The 19,700-nt window shown below is 36.2% G+C and overlaps 1 protein-coding gene across 1 annotated transcript in view; it reads left to right on the top strand.

Moving 5' to 3' along the window:
* Positions 1-10,108: 10,108 nt before the first annotated feature.
* Positions 10,109-19,700, top strand: part of LOC121387105 — a 34,198-nt gene continuing 24,606 nt past the window's right edge. Inside the window, exons 1-2 of the mRNA XM_041518129.1 lie at positions 10,109-10,168; positions 11,755-11,838. Of these exons, the coding sequence (XP_041374063.1) occupies positions 10,109-10,168; positions 11,755-11,838 (144 nt within the window). The remainder of the gene's footprint in view (positions 10,169-11,754; positions 11,839-19,700) is intronic.

Below are 19,700 nucleotides of genomic sequence, written 5' to 3'. Positions count from 1 at the left end.
ATATATATACTGCCAGTGTACACCACTATAAATAGTGTAGATTCAGTATTTAAGTGGAAATGATACTATCGCACGCAGCACCACTATGTTGAGCAGCGGTAGAGTCTTTAACTTGCAAAATGACAGTGGCGTGACGTCACTAAGGATAGGTTTAACACATACACAGTGACGTAACAAAATGTCGTCCGTCTATAGGCTATAGGCTAGCCATAGTGTGCATTTTATTATCAAAACATGTATTTCATATATAATATTTTGCTTGTATCAACGTAGGGACAAAACAAAAACAGTTTTGGCAAATAGTGAGAATGTACTGTGAAAGTAAATACAAATTGATCAAAAAAATATGATTTATGGAGACTGTGGTGTACTTCCATGTGAGTCATAAAATGGACGGCAATCACAGGACTGTTATTTTGATTTCGTTTTCAATAAGATATCACATATCTTAGTGTAATTTGTTTGACTAGTTCGACATGTTTGACAGGCAGGTCATTTATGACATTAGTATCAGTACATACAGATATGTGGGAATAATACCCCCCCCCCCCCCCTCCCCCAATCATCCGCCCCATCTACACCCACAATGGATTTTTTATGGAAAATAATGTTATTTGTACTGTATGCGTTTTTAACAACATCGTTGATCACTCCGATGAAGCTGTTTTTAAAACAAAAGTGATCAAACGATTTATTGTGGAATTTGTATGAATTTTTATCTATGTATGGAGTATTTCAAGCCCCGACTGTAAGAAAGCTTCATCGGTTTGAGTACCTTTTGATTATCTCATATTGATTTACTCTCCCCACATTATTATCTGTGCAAAAAAATTATACATGTGTAATGATTTTAGGTCCTATATACAATCGTAAAGTAAATAGTAAATGTTTTAAAACGTCACTTTTTTCTTTTGTTACAATGTATTTAAAACTCCGTTTAATAGTGAAGATATGTACTTGTGTGCCTGCTGGATGCCATTTTAAGGAACTCGACTAATGTTCTCTTTTTTGTATTACTGAAAAGTTAAAATTAAGGTTAATGGATATAAAACATGATTAATTCGAAGACACACAGGAAAACGGAAACGTCATAGTGATTCATACACATATTCACTCTATATCCCATGGATAAAACCTTTGTCCGGTGACCTATGATTTGTTTTCTTTAGTATATTCCAGTGACATAAGGATATCTTTATAATATGTGACATTTTCAAGAAGGTGTAATGACTTTTAAATTTTGACTGAATAGTATCGTTTCCCCTTAATAAAAAACCGTGATTATTCCTGCTAACTGGGGGCAGCCATTTGCTTTTGTTTTCGATGCACCTGGTACTCGAGCTTGGGGCGAAGTGACGTCAGCTCCGACCAACTCCTGTATACACAGTGTAAACAAAAGCAGCAATTTACGACAAGGCACTCGTCATTGATAAACCGGACTTGTAAAACAACATAAATGACGTGATAATATAATAAACTATTTAACTAAATATATTTCAAATTGCCTTAATGGAACGAAATGGGGTTATATTTTCTCTGTTAAATAATCCAAAGAAAAAGTGTACACTATTAGGTTTATTAGCATGCTACGTTGGAGCAAAAACCACAACCCACGATACCCAAGTGATATTTGTTTTTCTTTGGGGTTACGTAATTGGTCAGTTCTGTACTTTTAGATAGGAAAGTCTACATAATCAATAGTTTTACAAAACAATGTACAGTAATAAACCATGTCCATTACCATTTTTGGGGCGACAGGTTATTACACAATACTGACATGTAGTTTTTGTGTCTAGAGAGTGGTAATTAATTGGCTCGTCTGGTTACCTATCAAATATACACCTGCCAATCAGGAATCACCGGTTGAGGCAACGAACAGAACAGACCACTTAACTAATGCATGGACAAAACATGATACAATTGTTTCGACTTGATGTGTAGCTAATTTGGCAATGGTGGTTTATTTTGTATTGAAAAATAACATAGACTAATTGCTGGTTTACTGGGAAGGATATCATTACAGGACAGTGCGATGCATCCGCAAAAATCATGTACCCTTGTTCCTTCATTTCTAACACTAATTCCTGACGTGGCACGTTAAGTAATACGTAACCACCTGCTCGCCAGAGGGCGTATTCACTGGGATTTCATATTATCTGTCCTTATTCTGTACATTTGTATTTTCTACACACACCAGTATACAATTGGAAAGCATAGCCTTATGGCAGACATAATAAATCTTTATTTGATGCATAATACTTGGGCATTACCTTCATGACAATCAATATGTTTCAGTGTCCATTCATAAAATATGTCCTACATCACGTCCATGATCGTTACAAGGACGCTTTAAGCGTCGGCACTATATAATGTACTATTAATGCATTAGGTTCACCAATCTAATATTACAACACTTATTTTACAATATGCATTCTATTGAGTCTAACAATTTTGTAAACTAATGTTACAAAAAATACATTAATTTGCCATACACAGATGATATACCCAGACGATGTATTATTTAATCAAATCGTTCCTAGTGTTATTAATTCTGTTAAATTGTATGCAATTTAAAATCCTTTGAGGTTCATAGAGATTGAAAAAAGTGTTATAATATGGGCGATACTAATGAAAAACACTTACATTAATTATTCCCTATGGCGACCTTAACGGTGTGAACAAGAAGTTGCGTTTGGTATTGTTAAAGGGAAATAACTCGTCTTATTAAGTTTATATTTGTCCTGGTATGGATACGTATTATGTACTCTTTGAATCATAACATATTGGTATACCGCTAAAACCGCGCATCTAATATACACTTCAAAAAAGTAGGGGAACTCTAAATTTCCACAATTGTAAAGTATATTAGCTGTGGGGAATGGTTATATGATAATAGTGAATTAATTGGAAAAACATTAAAACCAGTAGTTCAGTATTACAGTAGATTGTATGACCACCAATGATCTTGAAGGACGATTGGGGTGAGACGTGATATTTGAAAGTTGACGGGTTTTTTTATCAGTAAATCGCGAATTCAAACAATAAAAATGACTAAATACAAAACAATATCAACTGTATGATCAACAGAATGAAAAAGATTGACGGAAATAATGTTCCACAGTGATTAATTGACCTTCCTTGTGAAAATCGAGAATGACACCCCACGCTCGTGTACGGGGCAACTGCGTGATGCACGTGCAAACTATGGAATGTATTTCGGTGTGTTGATAAACAGACCTGAACATTCTTTACTAGGATGTATGTGGACAAAACGTATGCTCGATCTAATAGTTGATATTAACATTAATATTTCAGGTTCCCCTACTTTGTTTGAAGAGTATATATTAACCACAACCTAGAACATATGTACACCCGATGTACGAACACATATTATACAAAATTATTCTTACCTTTTGTTTTCGAGATTACCTTGTTTCGCCACGCTATCCTTTGACATCTTCCGCACTCTGGCGTCTGTTTTCCAGTTCGTCTGCATTCGGCCGACTGTTTCGTCTCAAAGAAGCAGAAGTCGGCCTCGCACGAAACGTTTCCGTCATTCTTCGTGATTCTCTCTAGTGCTGACGTCAAATGTTTCACGAATGGAACTCTGCATTGACCTAGAAATGTTGAAAGAAGAAGTTGACTGGAAACAGGTCTTACTACGTCTTTCACAAACGGTAATTAATTCATTACCACAGTTTGATACCCAATAGCCGATGTATTTTTCGTGTTGGGTATCGTTAAATATTCATTCAGTTATTCATTCATTCATTCATTCATTCATTCATTCACAAACGGAACTGTACATTCAGCTAGAACTGATGAAAGAACCAAATGACTGAAAATAGATACATGTAATACAATTTTATTTCTTTACAAATGGAACTCTACAGTGAGATAGAAATGATGAAAGAACAAAATGACTGAAAATAGATGTAACAAAATATTTTTGTTATTCATTCATTCATTCATTCATTCATTCATTCACAAACGGAACTGTACATTCAGCTAGAACTGATGAAAGAACCAAATGACTGAAAATAGATAATACAATTTTATTTCTTTACAAATGGAACTCTACAGTGACCTGGAAATGATGAAAGAACACGTTGATTGAAAATATATCTTACTTTATCTTTTAGAAAAGGAACTCTGTTGTTAGCTAGAAATGACGAAAGAACAAGATGACTGAAAATATATATTACACCATGTTTTTACAAACGAAACTCTACAGTGACCTAGATGCGTGGGCGTCAATCCGGCTTTAAAACTGTGTGTGTGTGTGGGGGGGGGGGGGGGGCGTATTAGTGTGTGTGTGTGTACATTGTGTGTGTGTGTGTGTATGTGTGTGTGTGTGTGTGTGTGTTTGTGTGTGTGTGAGTGTGAGTGTACTACATTACTGGTTAAACTTTTTTTTTTAAATGGTTGGTAGTGGTGGTGGTGGTGGTGGCTTTTGCTGAATGAAAGAGTGGGGGGGGGGGGGGGACATTTATATAGATTGTCCCCCGGCGTTTAAAAGTGAGGGAGACGCGTCCCCACCCCCCACCCCCACCCCCTCCCACCCCCCATGGCTAGAAGTGATAAAAGAACAAACTTACTGGTAATTGGTCTTACTACATTTTTCATGAAGCTAGAAATGAAGAGTGAATCTGTTGACTGAAAATAGATCTTACTACATCTTTCAGAAATGGACCTCTACATTGAGCTAGAAATGATGAAAGAACAAACTGACTGAAAATAGATCTTACTACATCTTTCAGAAATGGACCTCTACATTGAGCTATAAATGATGAAAGAACAAAGTGACTGAAAGTAGATCTTACTACATCGTTCACAAATGGACCTCTACATTGAGCTAGAAATGATGTAAGAACAAACTGACTGAAAATAGATCTTACTACGTCTTTCACAAATGGACCTCTACATTGAGCTAGAAATGATGAAAGAACAAACTGACTGAAAATAGATCTTACTATATTTTTCTCAAATGGAACTCTACAGTAATCTTGAAATAAAAGAAGAAAACATGGCTGAAAATAGATCTTACTAGCTCTGCTATAAACCAACGTCATTTTCTGTCCATGTGAACTTCGACGTGGACACGAGCTAACAACGGCCTTGGTCAGATCTACAAATGGAGACATTCAGGGTTCCAGGTCGGAGGGTCAGTAAGATCTCGTATATTGGAAATCTACAATGGTCGTCGACGATTTCTTGTGTTTGGGCGTGCCAGTAATGTCTGTACGTAATACTGCATTTAATTGTGCATCTGATCTATTCTATTCTATTAAACGTGTCATATGGCTTCTGCTATAACGTACGCTAAAACGTGGAAGTGGTACTATAGATAGTACTAAACCAAATACCTTCCCGCTGAGTCAAACTTCGAGGTGCTCCAAACGTTTGATAGAGCAGTTAATACCACCAGTCCTGTGATTATTGTTTTGGCTGTAAGAAAAAAAACCCACTACTTCCATCTGATCCAAACATGTATGAATTCTATTTCAACTAGTACCACTGTGTCAAGTAGCCATGTGCTTGAAAGATGTATGGGGTACCTGTAAAAAACCAGTTCTCGAATTTTGTGCGAAACGATGGTAGTCATAGACGCTACCTGTTATCTCTGAAGAGAGCAGCTTAACTCCTAATTTGTTTCTGTTTGATTGTCGATTAATACATTGCATGTGCACGTTTTCGCCATATGTGTTACTATCAGCGTCTATAGTATTTGATTTGGTGGTATACACCTTATATGATGGACACCACTGTTCAATTCTGGATTTATTTCAATATACTTTCAACAAGATACAATAATATCAATATAACTACATGACTGCTATTTTTAGGAAGTACTGTCCCTCGATAACGTCTGTGCAAAAAAAAAAAAAAAAAAAAAAAAAAAAAACCCACACAAAAAACAACAAACAAACAATAACAGCATCCACCATTATTCCAGAGCACCGCCTCATTTTGTTGTTTTATAGGATCGGCCTCGGTGGTGCAGTGGTTAAGCCATGGGGCTACAGGCTGGTAGGTACATGGTTGCAAGCCCAGTACCGACTCCAACACAAAGCGAGTTCCTAAGGGTTCAGTTGGTAGGTGTATGGTCACTACACCCTCTTCTCTCTCACTATCCACTAACCAACGAACAACTAATCCACTGTCCAGGACAGGTGTGTGCACAGGACAGCGTGCTTGAACGTTAATTGGATATAAGAATGAAACTAAGTTGAAATGAAATGGAATGTTGTTATATAAATGGCAGCATTCCACTTGCACAAACCTGTCGTTCGCAGAAATCACTGGCAAGGTCAGAGAATGCGTCCTAAACACGCTAAACATTGTCCTATACCCATGACATTTGCACATTTATTATCGGAAGACTGGTGAACATCCATAGGTGCAATTATAAATCTGAACGAAAAAATCGTAATACAAGATCAGTGTCTTATCTCTGAACAATGCAGAGTCAAATGGACATTAATTTGGCAAACTAGTGGTTGATTCCATGAATTCCTATCTAGTGCCAATGTATTGAGGTGAACAGCCACTCGCGAGGAGATCTTTTACTACACAATACATCCTCCCTGCACCGCTCAGAGGACCGTCACTCCATAATTGTTTACTAAAGTATAAAACCACTATCACCTAATAGAGCTCATTAGAATAATATGCACTGTGTGATGACATGGACTTACGAATCACTATCATAACAGTAATGATATCAGGTGTTCGCGAAAGGTGGGCAATTCTTGCCCCAGCGGTGGCACCCCTCATGTGTACTGCCACCACAGCTGTGAAGCCTGTCATGTCGTCTAAAACTTCAAAATGTGGAATAACATCAGCCATCATTTTCATCAGTGATGCATCGTATTTAGTAGGTATAGCCTCCTTGATGAAATAACTTTTCTCACAGAATGATATGGCGTTGTTTATGAATCTGCATGCAGTGAGCATGCCCTAAAGTATCTTATATGTTGCGATAAGTAGACACCAGAAACTGGATCAGAAGTTTCGTTGATTTAGAACGTAATAGTTTATTAGAAACAGATATAAACGCAAAACGTTAATGCAGTGTTAATGTCGCCCTATCTCCCTTTTTTATCGTAAAGGCGGGACAAAACAAAAATCACAAGAAAATTCAAACCAACGCATATTGTAATCATGTTCAAAAAGTATTGTAAGAAATAATTGTCAACACCTACTGTAATTAATCATTTGCTACACATATTGTTATTAATCATTTTAAATCTCTATTGTAAGTAATCATTTCCAGCCCACATTGTAATTAATAATTGTCAACGCATATTTTTCGTAAAAGCGGGACAAACAAAACTGACAAAAACTCAAAGCAAGACATTCTAGTATTGTAATTAATAATTTTCAACCACTTTTTAATTCGTAATTTTCAACCCGTATTATAATTAATAATTTTCAACCCTCTACAGTGACCTAGATGCGTGGGCGTCAATCCGGCTTTAAAAGTGTGTGTGTGTGTGTGGGGGGGGGGGTGTGTGTATGTACATTGTGTGTGTGTGTATGTGTGTGTGTGTGTGTGTGTGTGTTTGTGTGTGTGAGTGTGAGTGTACTACATTACTGGTTAAACTTTAAAAAAAAAATGGTTGGTGGTGGTGGTGGTGGTGGCTTTTGCTGAATGAAAAAGTGGGGGGGGGGGGGGGGACATTTATATAGATTGTCCCCCGGCGTTTAAAAGTGAGGGAGACGCGTCCCCACCCCCCACCCCTCACCCCCTATATTGTAATTAATATTTTTATCCCTATTTTAACTAATCATTATTATTCATTATGGTAATTAATAATGTTCAAAACTATTGTAATTAATAATTTTCAACAAGCAAACTTTACCTGGAAGTGTGGCACTAGGATCCACCAAGCGCCATTGTTTCCGCGATGTCTGATCATGAGACAGGTCCGCTTTGCTTTGGTGTGTGTTAGTCTGAAAATAATGTATATACATAATTACCATATAACATATTATACACAGAGAGAGGACACACACACACACACACACACACACACACACACACACACACACAGACACACACACACACACACACATACATACATATATTAATATATATATATATATATATATATATAATCATCGATCTTGCTAAAAAGTGTCCCCCTCCCCACCCCACCCACTCCATATGCCAGTGGAAAGGTATTTATTGTAGGTGACCTAAATAGTCATACTCAAACAAGAAGTGATTTCATTGAAAAGGATAATTTGCATCATTTAATTCGTAGTAAGCTACTTGCTTATGTTAAAGGGGCATTCCTGAGTTTGCTGCAAAGACTTTTTAATAATTTAATTAAATATGAAATATATTTTGTTTCATGAAATATTAGTGTCTGTATATTAAGCATGTTTCTGATCGTTCTAATATTTGTACTGGGTTAAATTTCATTTTATATACTGAGTCCAATTAAAAACTTCACAACTGTTTCATCTTGGCTAATTAGAAAATATGACAGAAGAACGTGTTAAATAAGGTATTTTTTGTTGTATGACGTCCAAAGAAAGAATAGGAATAAATGTTGAGTCAAAACAATCTGTTCGATGTGCCCACAGCATTCATCAAAACCACAAACAGTGAAAAGGGTAATTCACAAGCAGGGTCGTCTGATGAAATCACAAGTTCAGTAAAGCGTATGCCCTCCATGTTTACCCACAACTGCAAGTTAACGCCCCCTCATTGATTGCCTAATGCGTGTAAAGACTGCATTAGGGACACGGCGCCATTTTGGACACAAATAATTATAGAAGAATTAGTGTAGGTAGTTGCTTTGGAAAATTGTTTACATCCATTATTAACCAGAGACTTTTGTCATGGTCTATAGATAGTGACCTTATTACAGACATTATAACACCGAAGACACCACCAGCTCAGGCCCCTGTAGACTCAGATACCAAGGACAAGGCAACACAGCTGGACAGAATAGTGGACGAAGAATTACAGCACCTCTCTGGTGGAAGCGCTTTCGAGCTGCATTCCATCAAGTTCCCAACCGGCAAGTCGGGACTAGTCGTCACTCAACGCCGAGGAGATGTCTATCGCCAAGCGATCCTGATCAGCGAAATGGATAGCCACATCATTCATCGGATCATCAAGGCTCTCTTCGGCGACGACTACGGAAGCGTCATCAGCCACTTACAACATCAGAAATGGAAGCGCTTCATCCTCCGATTTGCTGCGAATCCGCTCATCAGCTCGCCTTAGCCAACCTTTTCTAGGGCAGGTAACCTCCTTGTTTGTGCTTAGTCGGACTTTAAATTTTTGGGCCGTCGTTCAAAATTTTATGATAATTTTTTTGTAAACAGTCCGACACACTTTACTTTGGCAGCCCGTTTAAATTGCTGAAATCACCTTAAAACCTTTTTTGAACGAGCACTCTAATTTTATTTTTGGACTTACATTTTTGTCCAGACATGAGTCGAATGATCATCTCTTTTAGCTTTAGGTTTTGGACCGAACTACTGCATTTTTATTGGAAATTCTTCCCACATCATACGTACCCCCCCCCCCCCCCCCACCCGCTCCCTCCCCCACACACTTACCCCATCCTGGCCTGGACTTAGTCACTAGTGATATCAGAGGTTACGTCCGTGACAGGCGTGTGCGAAACCTTCGTAGTATATGCGCACGTTAAACCTTTACCTGACCTGACCTGATCTTTCTTATTTATACAGTGGACTCTGCCAAAACCGGCATCGGTCGGGACTGTTCATATATGCCGGTTTAGACAGATTTCATTCAGAGTTACGGTTCTTGTCAACCTAAACGATCGTTGTTAATTACTATGCTGTTATTAATTAACAGACTACTTCGAAATCAGTGTACATATTTTAAACATTTCTGCTGATGTTAAGTTTTCACCTGACTATTTTACAGACTTCAAAATGTTGTCACACTCACCTCACCAGTTCGGATGCGGCAGGTTTCGTCTTGTCTGTTGTAGTACCAAGCTTTACATGAATTTGGGTCTCTGGCGCAAGACATGGCACACGATATTTCCGACTGTACGTTTGGGATATATTTTGTGTACGCAAAAGGACCTGTGCTGACGTCTTCAGCCCGATAAATATGTGTCTGGAATCCATCAATGTTGCGCCCACAAATATAGATCAGCAACCAGACCACAAGGTTTGATATCAAACGTTTCATGGTGATCTGTAAGTAGTACATTATAATCCGGGGAAAATAAAATAAATCTTTTTAGACTATTCTATATGAAATGTTTATAAATATTTAAGTTAGGTTACCACCTGTGAACAACGAACAATACGCGACGGCTATGTGTGTTGTTGACAGTGTGCTTCATGCTTCTTGCTTCATAATCATGATCATCATCATGATCATCAACATCGACATCATCATCATCTTCTTCATCATCGCCAGTACACTGATACTGATGATCATTATCATCATTATCATCATAATCATCACCACTACCATCAGCATCAACTATCAGCAACATCATATACAACAACTTCAACTTAATTTGCACAATAAATAAGAAAACAAAAACGAAAATATACTTACGTGTGATAAGCCAAAAGAAAACGTTCATCTGAATTCTAATAATAATATTAAAACTTAGACATTCAGTTCTCGTAAATCATTCAGACTAATTTCCATAGATAAGACATACGAACTTGAAATCATAAATAAACAAAAAGAAACTGTTTATCGGAGTTCTAATAGTATCAGAACAATGTTAAAACTTAGACATTCAACTCCCATAAATCATTCACACCAATTTCCATAGATAAGACGGACGGACTTGAAATGATATGATCATACAATATGTATGGTTCAGTAAAAGCTATCTTCTAACAAGGGAACGCCCACCTGAGGTACTTGCGTCGCAAGATCGATCCACATCGGTGGATCCATTCAACTGACTGGTAATGTTTTTCTCATTCCAACCGGTGCACCACAACTGGTCAAAGGCCGTGACATGTGCTTTGCTGTCTGTTTTCTTTTATTGAACGTATGACATTGGTGACCTGGTCACCACCTGGGAGCAGCCAATGTAGGTCTTGAAATTGTTGCCACATGTACGAGTGTAAACAACTGTGTGTTATGAAAAATAACACATGGTCTTCTAACCAACAGGTGTGAAAAAATTATTTTCATAAAATAGTGTCTACACTCTTTGTTACGGGCAGAGGTTTTGTGTATATAAAAAGGCTTGTCTTTACATCATTGTTTCTTATGTATAACAACACTAAAGTTAAATGTCTTTTTAACGACACCACTAGAGCACAGCGGTCTATTAATCATCGATTGTTGTATCTCAAACATTCTGTCACCTTTTACATATATTCTTAGACAGGAAACCAATACATTTTCCCCCACTGATATGCAATATAACATATACCACGTCCTTTGATATACCAGTCGTGGTACACTGGCTAAAACGAAAAATAGCCCAATGGGCCACCGACGAGCATTAAGCACAACAACATTACTAATGCAACATAAATAGTAGCTACTTTCAGTTCATGCCTCATCTATGACGTTATTTTGTTCATCTTTTTTCTTTCTTTTCTTAAGGTTAGCGTGCAAGGCAGTACAAGTACGTTCCGTCATTACCAGACGTTCTATGATATTTATATGAGAGTAACTTCCTTTTCTTAAGGTTAGCGTGCAAGGCAGTACAAGTAAGTTCCGTCATTACCAGACGTTCTATGATATTTATATGAGAGTAACCTCCTTTTCTTAAGGTTAGCGTGCAAGGCAGTGCAAGTAAGTTCCGTCATTACCAGACGTTCTATGATATTTATATGAGAGTAACCTCGTTTCTTAAGGTTAGCGTGCAAGGCAGTGCAAGTAAGTTCCGTCATTACCAGACGTTCTATGATATTTATATGAGAGTAACCTCCTTTTCTTAAGGTTAGCGTGCAAGGCAGTACAAGTAAGTTCCGTCATTACCAGACGTTCTATGATATTTATATGAGAGTAACCTCCTTTTCTTAAGGTTAGCGTGCAAGGCAGTGCAAGTAAGTTCCGTCATTACCAGACGTTCTATGATATTTATATGAGAGTAACCTCGTTTCCTTAAGGTTAGCGTGCAAGGCAGTGCAAGTAAGTTCCGTCATTACCAGACGTTCTATGATATTTATATGAGAGTAACCTCCTTTTCTTAAGGTTAGCGTGCAAGGCAGTACAAGTAAGTTCCGTCATTACCAGACGTTCTATGATATTTATATGAGAGTAACCTCGTTTTCTGTCTTCGGAAAATTCTACTCCAAGAGTCTGAAATATGAATATTAACAGAGGTTGAAAAACAAAACCCACCTCACCAATATCCGACGTCTGAAGGAAGAGGAATTTTCAGTCGGACATCTAGTCTACAGCAATTAAATTGTCAATACAATGACAACATTTCCAATTTGCAAACTATTATAATGTAATCGAACGATATAGCATGTATCTCGTATTTGCATTAAAATTTGTTTCGGTCTCCATCAATCAATCACAATGTTTCGGCTATTTCCGTAATAGTAAATGCCATTTACGAGATTGGCCTGAATGGTCGCAAATGTGTACCAGTGAGTATCAGAGTTGTGTATCAGCTTTAATTTAATTTATATGTCTAACAGCAATCGATTTTGATTGTGTTCATTTCATTGGCTGTGGGGAGTCCTCATCACCGTGGAGCAGAAAATTGCATTAATTGTTTCCACTTCTATCTGAATACCTTTGATTTCCTTGGAATTGCTTATTAATATTGCTAGTATTTCAGCACAGATTATAAAGATATACCGGGTATGGTGAAAGAGGGTTACCTTGTCTACAGCCCATTTGCAGTTTAAAGTTTTCAGATAGGAATCCATTTTGTATTATTCTAGATTCAGAGTTGTTATAAAATATTTTTATTCATTGTTTATTGATGATTTGAAATTTAAAAATATCCAAAGCTTGTACAATAAAATCCCAAGAAACTGAAGTCTACTAGGAGCAAGAGTCCAGGGATTTTGTATACTTCAGAATATTGCATTATATCATATATGAGTCTAATATCTTCGCTTATGTATCTACCTTTAATGAAGTCAGTTTGGTCTTTAGCAATTAATTTATCCAATATTGTTTTAACCCTTTCTGCAATGCATCCAGTAGCTATTTTATATACACAATGTAGCTAAGTAGTTGGTCTCTAATTTTTAAGGAACTGTTATGGCTTATTTAGCTTTGGTATACAGGTAATTATTCCTAATTTGAGGGTATTTGACATATCTTATATATCATAACTGTGATTAATGGATCTAACAATAAAGTGTCCTAAGTCTAGCCAAAAAGAATTAAAGAATTCTGCAGAAAAGCCATCTGAGGCTGAACTCTTTTAATGTTTCACACTTTTAAGAAATTTCAATGCTTTAGAACACTTAACTTTTTCTCCCAATGCATCTGCTTCTTCTTCTTACAGTTTACTTATATTGATAGTTCTCACATGTCTAAAATATGCATCCATCTTTGATTTATTATTATCCGGTTTAGAATATAATTTTTAATACAAATTTCTTGTTTCTTCTAAAATTTGTTTTGGATCAACTATTATCTTACCACTGTTTGCTTTCTTTTCTAAATCATTTAATACATCTCTTCTTTTTTCAGATACTCCCAAACCTCTCTGTAGGCGTGCGTGCATGCGTGCGTGCATGCGTGCGCGCGTGTGTGTGTGTGTGTGTGTGTGTGTTTTTTCTCCGATTTCGTCTACCTACTGATTTCTTACCAATTAAGGAAAGTAAATAATCAAGTATACGCAGGTAACAAAGGACATGTTTCATTTAAATGTGCCTATTGCAACTGGATTGGGTTTTCTCTTTTCAACAAGTGCACCACAACTGGTCAAATGCTGTAGTATGTGCTTTTCTCTCTGGGAAAGTGCATATAAAAGATCCCTTGCAGCTAACGGGGACATGTAGCGGGTTTCCTCTGATGACTAAGAGTCAGAATTATCAAATGTTTGACATCCAATAGCCGACGATTAATTAATCAATGTGCTCAAGTTCAAGTTCTTTATTGCTTTAAGTTTTTACAACTTATCAGCATAATACAATGTACAGCAAAATAATAAATATATACAGGATATGTACAGGATTATGGAGGAGAGTGATTTAGTAAACAATAATAATATTAATAATAATAATAACAATAATAATAATAATAATTAATTAAGGTTCTATTGACTTACATTATTTAATACATATGTCATTATTAAGTATACTGAGAGATACATGTATTATTGCTTTAATATGCATGTAATCGAATAGTACTATACTGAATAAATAGAAGTAATGTTAATATTAACCAATTTGCTCCAATAGCTGATCTCTAACGGCATTTGCTCTAAATAAATATTTTCCGAGATTATTAAGTTCTTTAGCATTGTCAGACGCTAATTGCTGGGTAAGTTTTAAAACGCTTGGACGTCTATGGTAATATGTTTTAATAAATTTCATTCTTAAATCTTTATATCGTGGACACTGGAGGATAAAATGATACTCGTCTTCTATTTCATTTTTGTCACATAGTGTACATTTTCTCTCTGATCTTTCAATATTGCTATACCTGCCAAATTCTATATTTAATTTATGTGCACATATTCTAATTTTAGTTATTTCTTTTAAATGGCGAACGTCCAATGATTTTCTAAGATACTCGTGTAATATGAATTTATTTAACAAGTGTTTGTATACACTTCCCCTTGGAGTTAACATTATTCTACTGTAACACTGTTGTTTGAATATGTCAGTTATCCTTTCTCTAATTACATTGTAAAGATTGTTATCAACATGTACTAAGTTCCATATATAATTTAAACCTAGTTCGGTTAGTTCCTGTTTGACCTTCGTTAACCAGTCATCTTCATACTGAATGACCGGCCTCGGTGGCGTCGTGGCAGGCCATCGGTCTACAGGCTGGTAGGGATTTTTAATCCAGATACCGACTCCAAACCGTGAGTGAGTGCTCCGCAAGGCTCAATGGGTAGGTGTCAACCACTTGCACCGACCAGTGATCCATAACTGGTTCAACAAAGGCCATGGTTTGTGCTATCTTGCCTGTGGGAAGCGCAAATAAAAGATCCCTTGCTGCCAATCGGAAGAGTAGCCCATGTAGTGGCGACAACGGGTTTCCTCTCAAAATCTGTGTGGTCCTGAACCATATGTCTGACGCCATATAACCGTAAATAAAATGTGTTGAATGCGTCGTTAAATAAAACATTTCCTTCCTCCCTGTCGCCCAGCCAGTGTACCACGACTTACCAGTCTAGTAGATTACGTAAATTACATGTATATATATATATATATATATATATATATATATCTAAAATAATCAAAATGTGAAAATAAGCGTGAAAGATTGAATACTGGTACAATTTGTAATATTATTTCATATAAAAGCAAGACACACGCGATTCAATCATAATTTCGGCCGCCATTTTGGTTTTCAAAATGGTCGCCATCGAAAAAGACATTTGCCATTATATTGACTCCCAGGACACACACATACTTGATTTAAGTTGCTTATCCCATGTTTTCACACCCCAACGAATTCACCAGAACTGACAAAAATACAATACTATCAATTATTGTATGTCAAAATTAAACATGACCTTCATCAAAATTTGTGTTTGGAGAAATCACATATTAACTTTTTGGCCGTTCAAAAGTTCTGCCCTAGGAATGAAAACCATATATTGTTATCGCTAATTTTTCAAAACAAAACAAGAACTCTGAGTGAGTTGCTAAGTATTGTTTATGTTCATTCGTCTGTCCAGCAGGGATTCTAGATTTGTTGTTGTTATAAAATTCACTAGCCATGGGATCAGTGATTTTAAAACAAATTTACTAGCAACAATTAAAAATTCACTAGCCCTAAGTTACTTTAAGTTAATACAATTTTACTAAAATAATAGTAAATGTTTTATATGTCACCTAAAGAGAGAGAGAGAGAGAGAGAGAGAGAGAGAGAGAGAGAGAGAGAGAGAGAGAGAGAGAGAGATTAAAAACACCAACACTGGGGGCAGAATATTCATATTTACTAAAATACCGCAACTGCAACATTTTACCAAAATGTCACTAGCCGTCGGGCATGTTAATAGTAGTTATTTACTAGCCCAACATTGAATATCACTAGCCAGTCATATGTTTATCCGTCAGTCTTTAGAAATGAGACCAAGTGGCATACCAACATTAAACGTGTATACCAATTCGTGATATATATTTTTTCGTACGTTTTGGGCTACTACAAGCATTAGGACAACACCAAACACGTTGTAAATACAGACACTGATATTTTAAATAAGAAAATGTATTTTATTTATATGTTACGTCATAGAAAAAGGCTCTATTGGTCGGAAACATTTTTCAGTGGCTGTAAACTCAGTACTGTTCCTTTAACTTTGTATTAGTGTACACCGAGTGGGCGCCATGTTTTGGTGGAGTGTAATAGTTCAAGAGCTGGTGGGTTTAGCCATAAAGGTCGGAAAGAACTGAGGGCATTTTTTTTATTTTTTACGTTTTTTTGTAGACCAAATTTAATTCACTACTAGCATAGTGTTTAATACCAAGTTGTAGTGTGGAATTTGTAAACAAATATATTAGTTTTAAACCCATACCAACTCAAATAGCCTTTAAAAACAAAATTCAATGTGAAGTGAGATTTGCAATTTATATAATTAAGAATAATAAAAAGAAAATACAATTTATCTTTATTATAATAGTTTATTATTCAGTCAGTTGCAACAATTAATGGAACTGCATATTTGAAGAAAAAAAAAAAAAAAAAAAAAAAAAAAGCCGACACAAAATATTAGATACGAAAAAAAAAGTAAAACATTTTCAACTCTAACGCAGGTGAATTCTTGGGTTTCGCTACACGTTGTGTATACAGTAAATACATAATTCTATGTGATAATAAGATAAACGTAAGTTTCCTCACTGTGAAGAAATACATTCATTTCGTTTCAACTTATTTTCGTGCTTATATCCAATTAAGGGCTGTCCAGGACAGTGGGTTAGTTGTTAGTTGTTAGCTGGTAGTTGTTATTGAGTGAGAAGAGGGTGTAGTGGTTTTACAACTATGCATTTAGTCGTTAAAACTCGCTCTGAGTGGCAGCCGGTACCGGGCTGCAAACCTTATACCTACCAGCCTTATGCCCGATGGCTTAACTACGACACCACCGAGGCATAAAACAAAGTTGTTTTTTCGGGGGGGGGGGGGGGGGGGGGGGTATTGCAAACCACTCTTTGTATTATAATCTTCAAACAAATATTTTGAACTAGTTTATATTATGTTAAAGCGATATTATCTGACAAAAATATATATGAAAAAATTTAAATACTGGTACTCAAATAGAATGTTCCTTTAAAGTAAAGAATCCTAAACAATTTTATACATTATATGTATGATGATCAAAACATATATCTATAGACATTCTTTATTTTCTTTAAATAAAATAAAGATTGTGCAACAGATTGCAGTAATACAGCACTGACAAAGATACAATACACAGTATCATAATAAATACATGTATAATAATAAATATTGTTTCTTTCGTTTGAGAAACGAATTAGAAAGTAACTATTTTGTCCTTGGTCAAAGTACATAAATGTTGGTAATTTGCATAAGTGTTTGGTAGGGGGCGCTGTTAGTGCACTATATAAGGAGGTGGCAATGTGTTTTTTATCATCTCGGTTGTGGTGCACGCATTTTACACTGTTTTGAAAGTATATCTCACATTAATGTGTGTTGTCTTTTTATAGGTTGGCGAACCGTGAGAATACGTTTTAGAAGGTGAACAGCCACTGGAGGGGTAACGGCCCATTATAATTCGTTTAGAGGTTTACGTTGTAGAGTGGTTTTCAGACTGTTGAGTGTTTATTATGGAATAAACTGTGGTACGTCCGTATGTGCGCCACACAGTATGCCATTTACTTGTCGTTTTGTTTTATGTACAGAGGGGAGGGGGGGGTGTGTGTGTGAAGGAGAACATTTTGTAACAACTCTGAATAAGCCCCCCCCCCCAAAAACCCCCAAAAAACCCACCACCCAACAATAACAAAAACACAACAACAACAACATAAAAAACCTTTACGTTGATTTAGACCATATCTCTGCTCAATGCAGAGACAAATGGGCACTTGACACCATTTGGCAAAAATCGATCTATTTTAGGACTAAATTGGGGAGATAACCGTGATCTTTGGTCATAAGAGATCAATTCGTAAGATTTGGACTGAAGATCTGGGGCCTATTTTACAAAACATCGTAAGTTTACGTCTGCAACTAACAGTTATACCGGTCTTACATTTATACGTGTTTGACATCTCTTTCACGCAGAAAGTTACATCATTACGGAGGATGAAGCATTTTAAGGATACGTTAAGTGGAATATGTGTACTTCAAACTATATTTGTTGTACTAGTACTATAGTAGTAATAACAATTGTGGTTGAGTCAACAATTTACGTTTATTTGCAAAAATAGGCTTACGATGTTTTGTGAAATAGGGCATTGAGCATGAGGAAGGTGCGTGCCAAGGTGATTACCTACGTTGTGATGGACGATCAAAATTTGCCCTCATCGGTTTGAACATTTTGGAACAGAAGCGAACTTTATTACTCTCCAGGTCACCATTCGACGACATAAGAGGAGTACACACGTTTACCAAAAGGTTAACAATGAAGATGACACGACATTAAATATTTAACAATATTTAATAAAAATATAGTCAATGCAATCAGTCAATCAATAAATCAATCAACCATTTGACTCGTGCTTACATCCACTGAAGGTTCAAGACCGACTGTCTTGGGCACATTCTTCGATATTCCCCGGTTGATGTGTCCAAGGAGGGGTGGGGCTTGATTGTAAAAATGCTATGAAATTTACCATTTGTATTAGAAGAGAAAGAAAAAAAATATATGAATGCATAATAACTAAATTTACAATTATCTATATGTTTAAAATTGTCAGGCCTGAACATGAAATGAATTAGTCGCAAATAGAGCGGGCAGACAAATATATATATATATATATATATATATATATATATATATATATATATGGACTCCATTCTAGTCCTTAAAACCTAAATTACCATTTCAGCAGCAGCTTGTACTCAGGTTGCCAGGATTAGTTAACAGGTAGATCCAGGGATTGTAGGTTAAAATCCAAGTTAAATTAAAACATAGAAACACATAATTTAAAATTAAAAACTTTTATACAGATATTAAACATCAGATGACCACTAAAATTATATAAAAACGTGAAAACGACAACAAAGCTATAGAATGCATAAACATGCATACGAGCACGTGAAAAGAAAAACCTTCTGCCAGAGATGATGTTAAAACAGAGTTAGACTTATATATAATGAACACGAACGGTTTTCAGCAGGAACACTCTGCTATAATATTGATTAATGCGCACATGTTTCTTAGAATAGTAGAATTTTTACAATTCCCCAACTTGAATCATTAGGCTGAACGGTAAAACAAAAGTGTTTAAATACATTGATTTTCATCTTAAAATGTGTCAGCTATAAATAAATAGTTAAACTTATTTCTGATCAATGCCCAGTTTGAAAGAAAGAAATGTTTTATTTAACGACGCACTCAACACATTTTATTTACGGTTATATGGCTTCAGACATACGGCTAAGG

The sequence above is a fragment of the Gigantopelta aegis genome, chromosome 13 (assembly GCF_016097555.1).
Source record: "Gigantopelta aegis isolate Gae_Host chromosome 13, Gae_host_genome, whole genome shotgun sequence".
Taxonomy (NCBI): Eukaryota; Metazoa; Mollusca; class Gastropoda; order Neomphalida; family Peltospiridae; genus Gigantopelta; species Gigantopelta aegis.
This window is presented reverse-complemented; position numbering and strand designations above follow the sequence as displayed.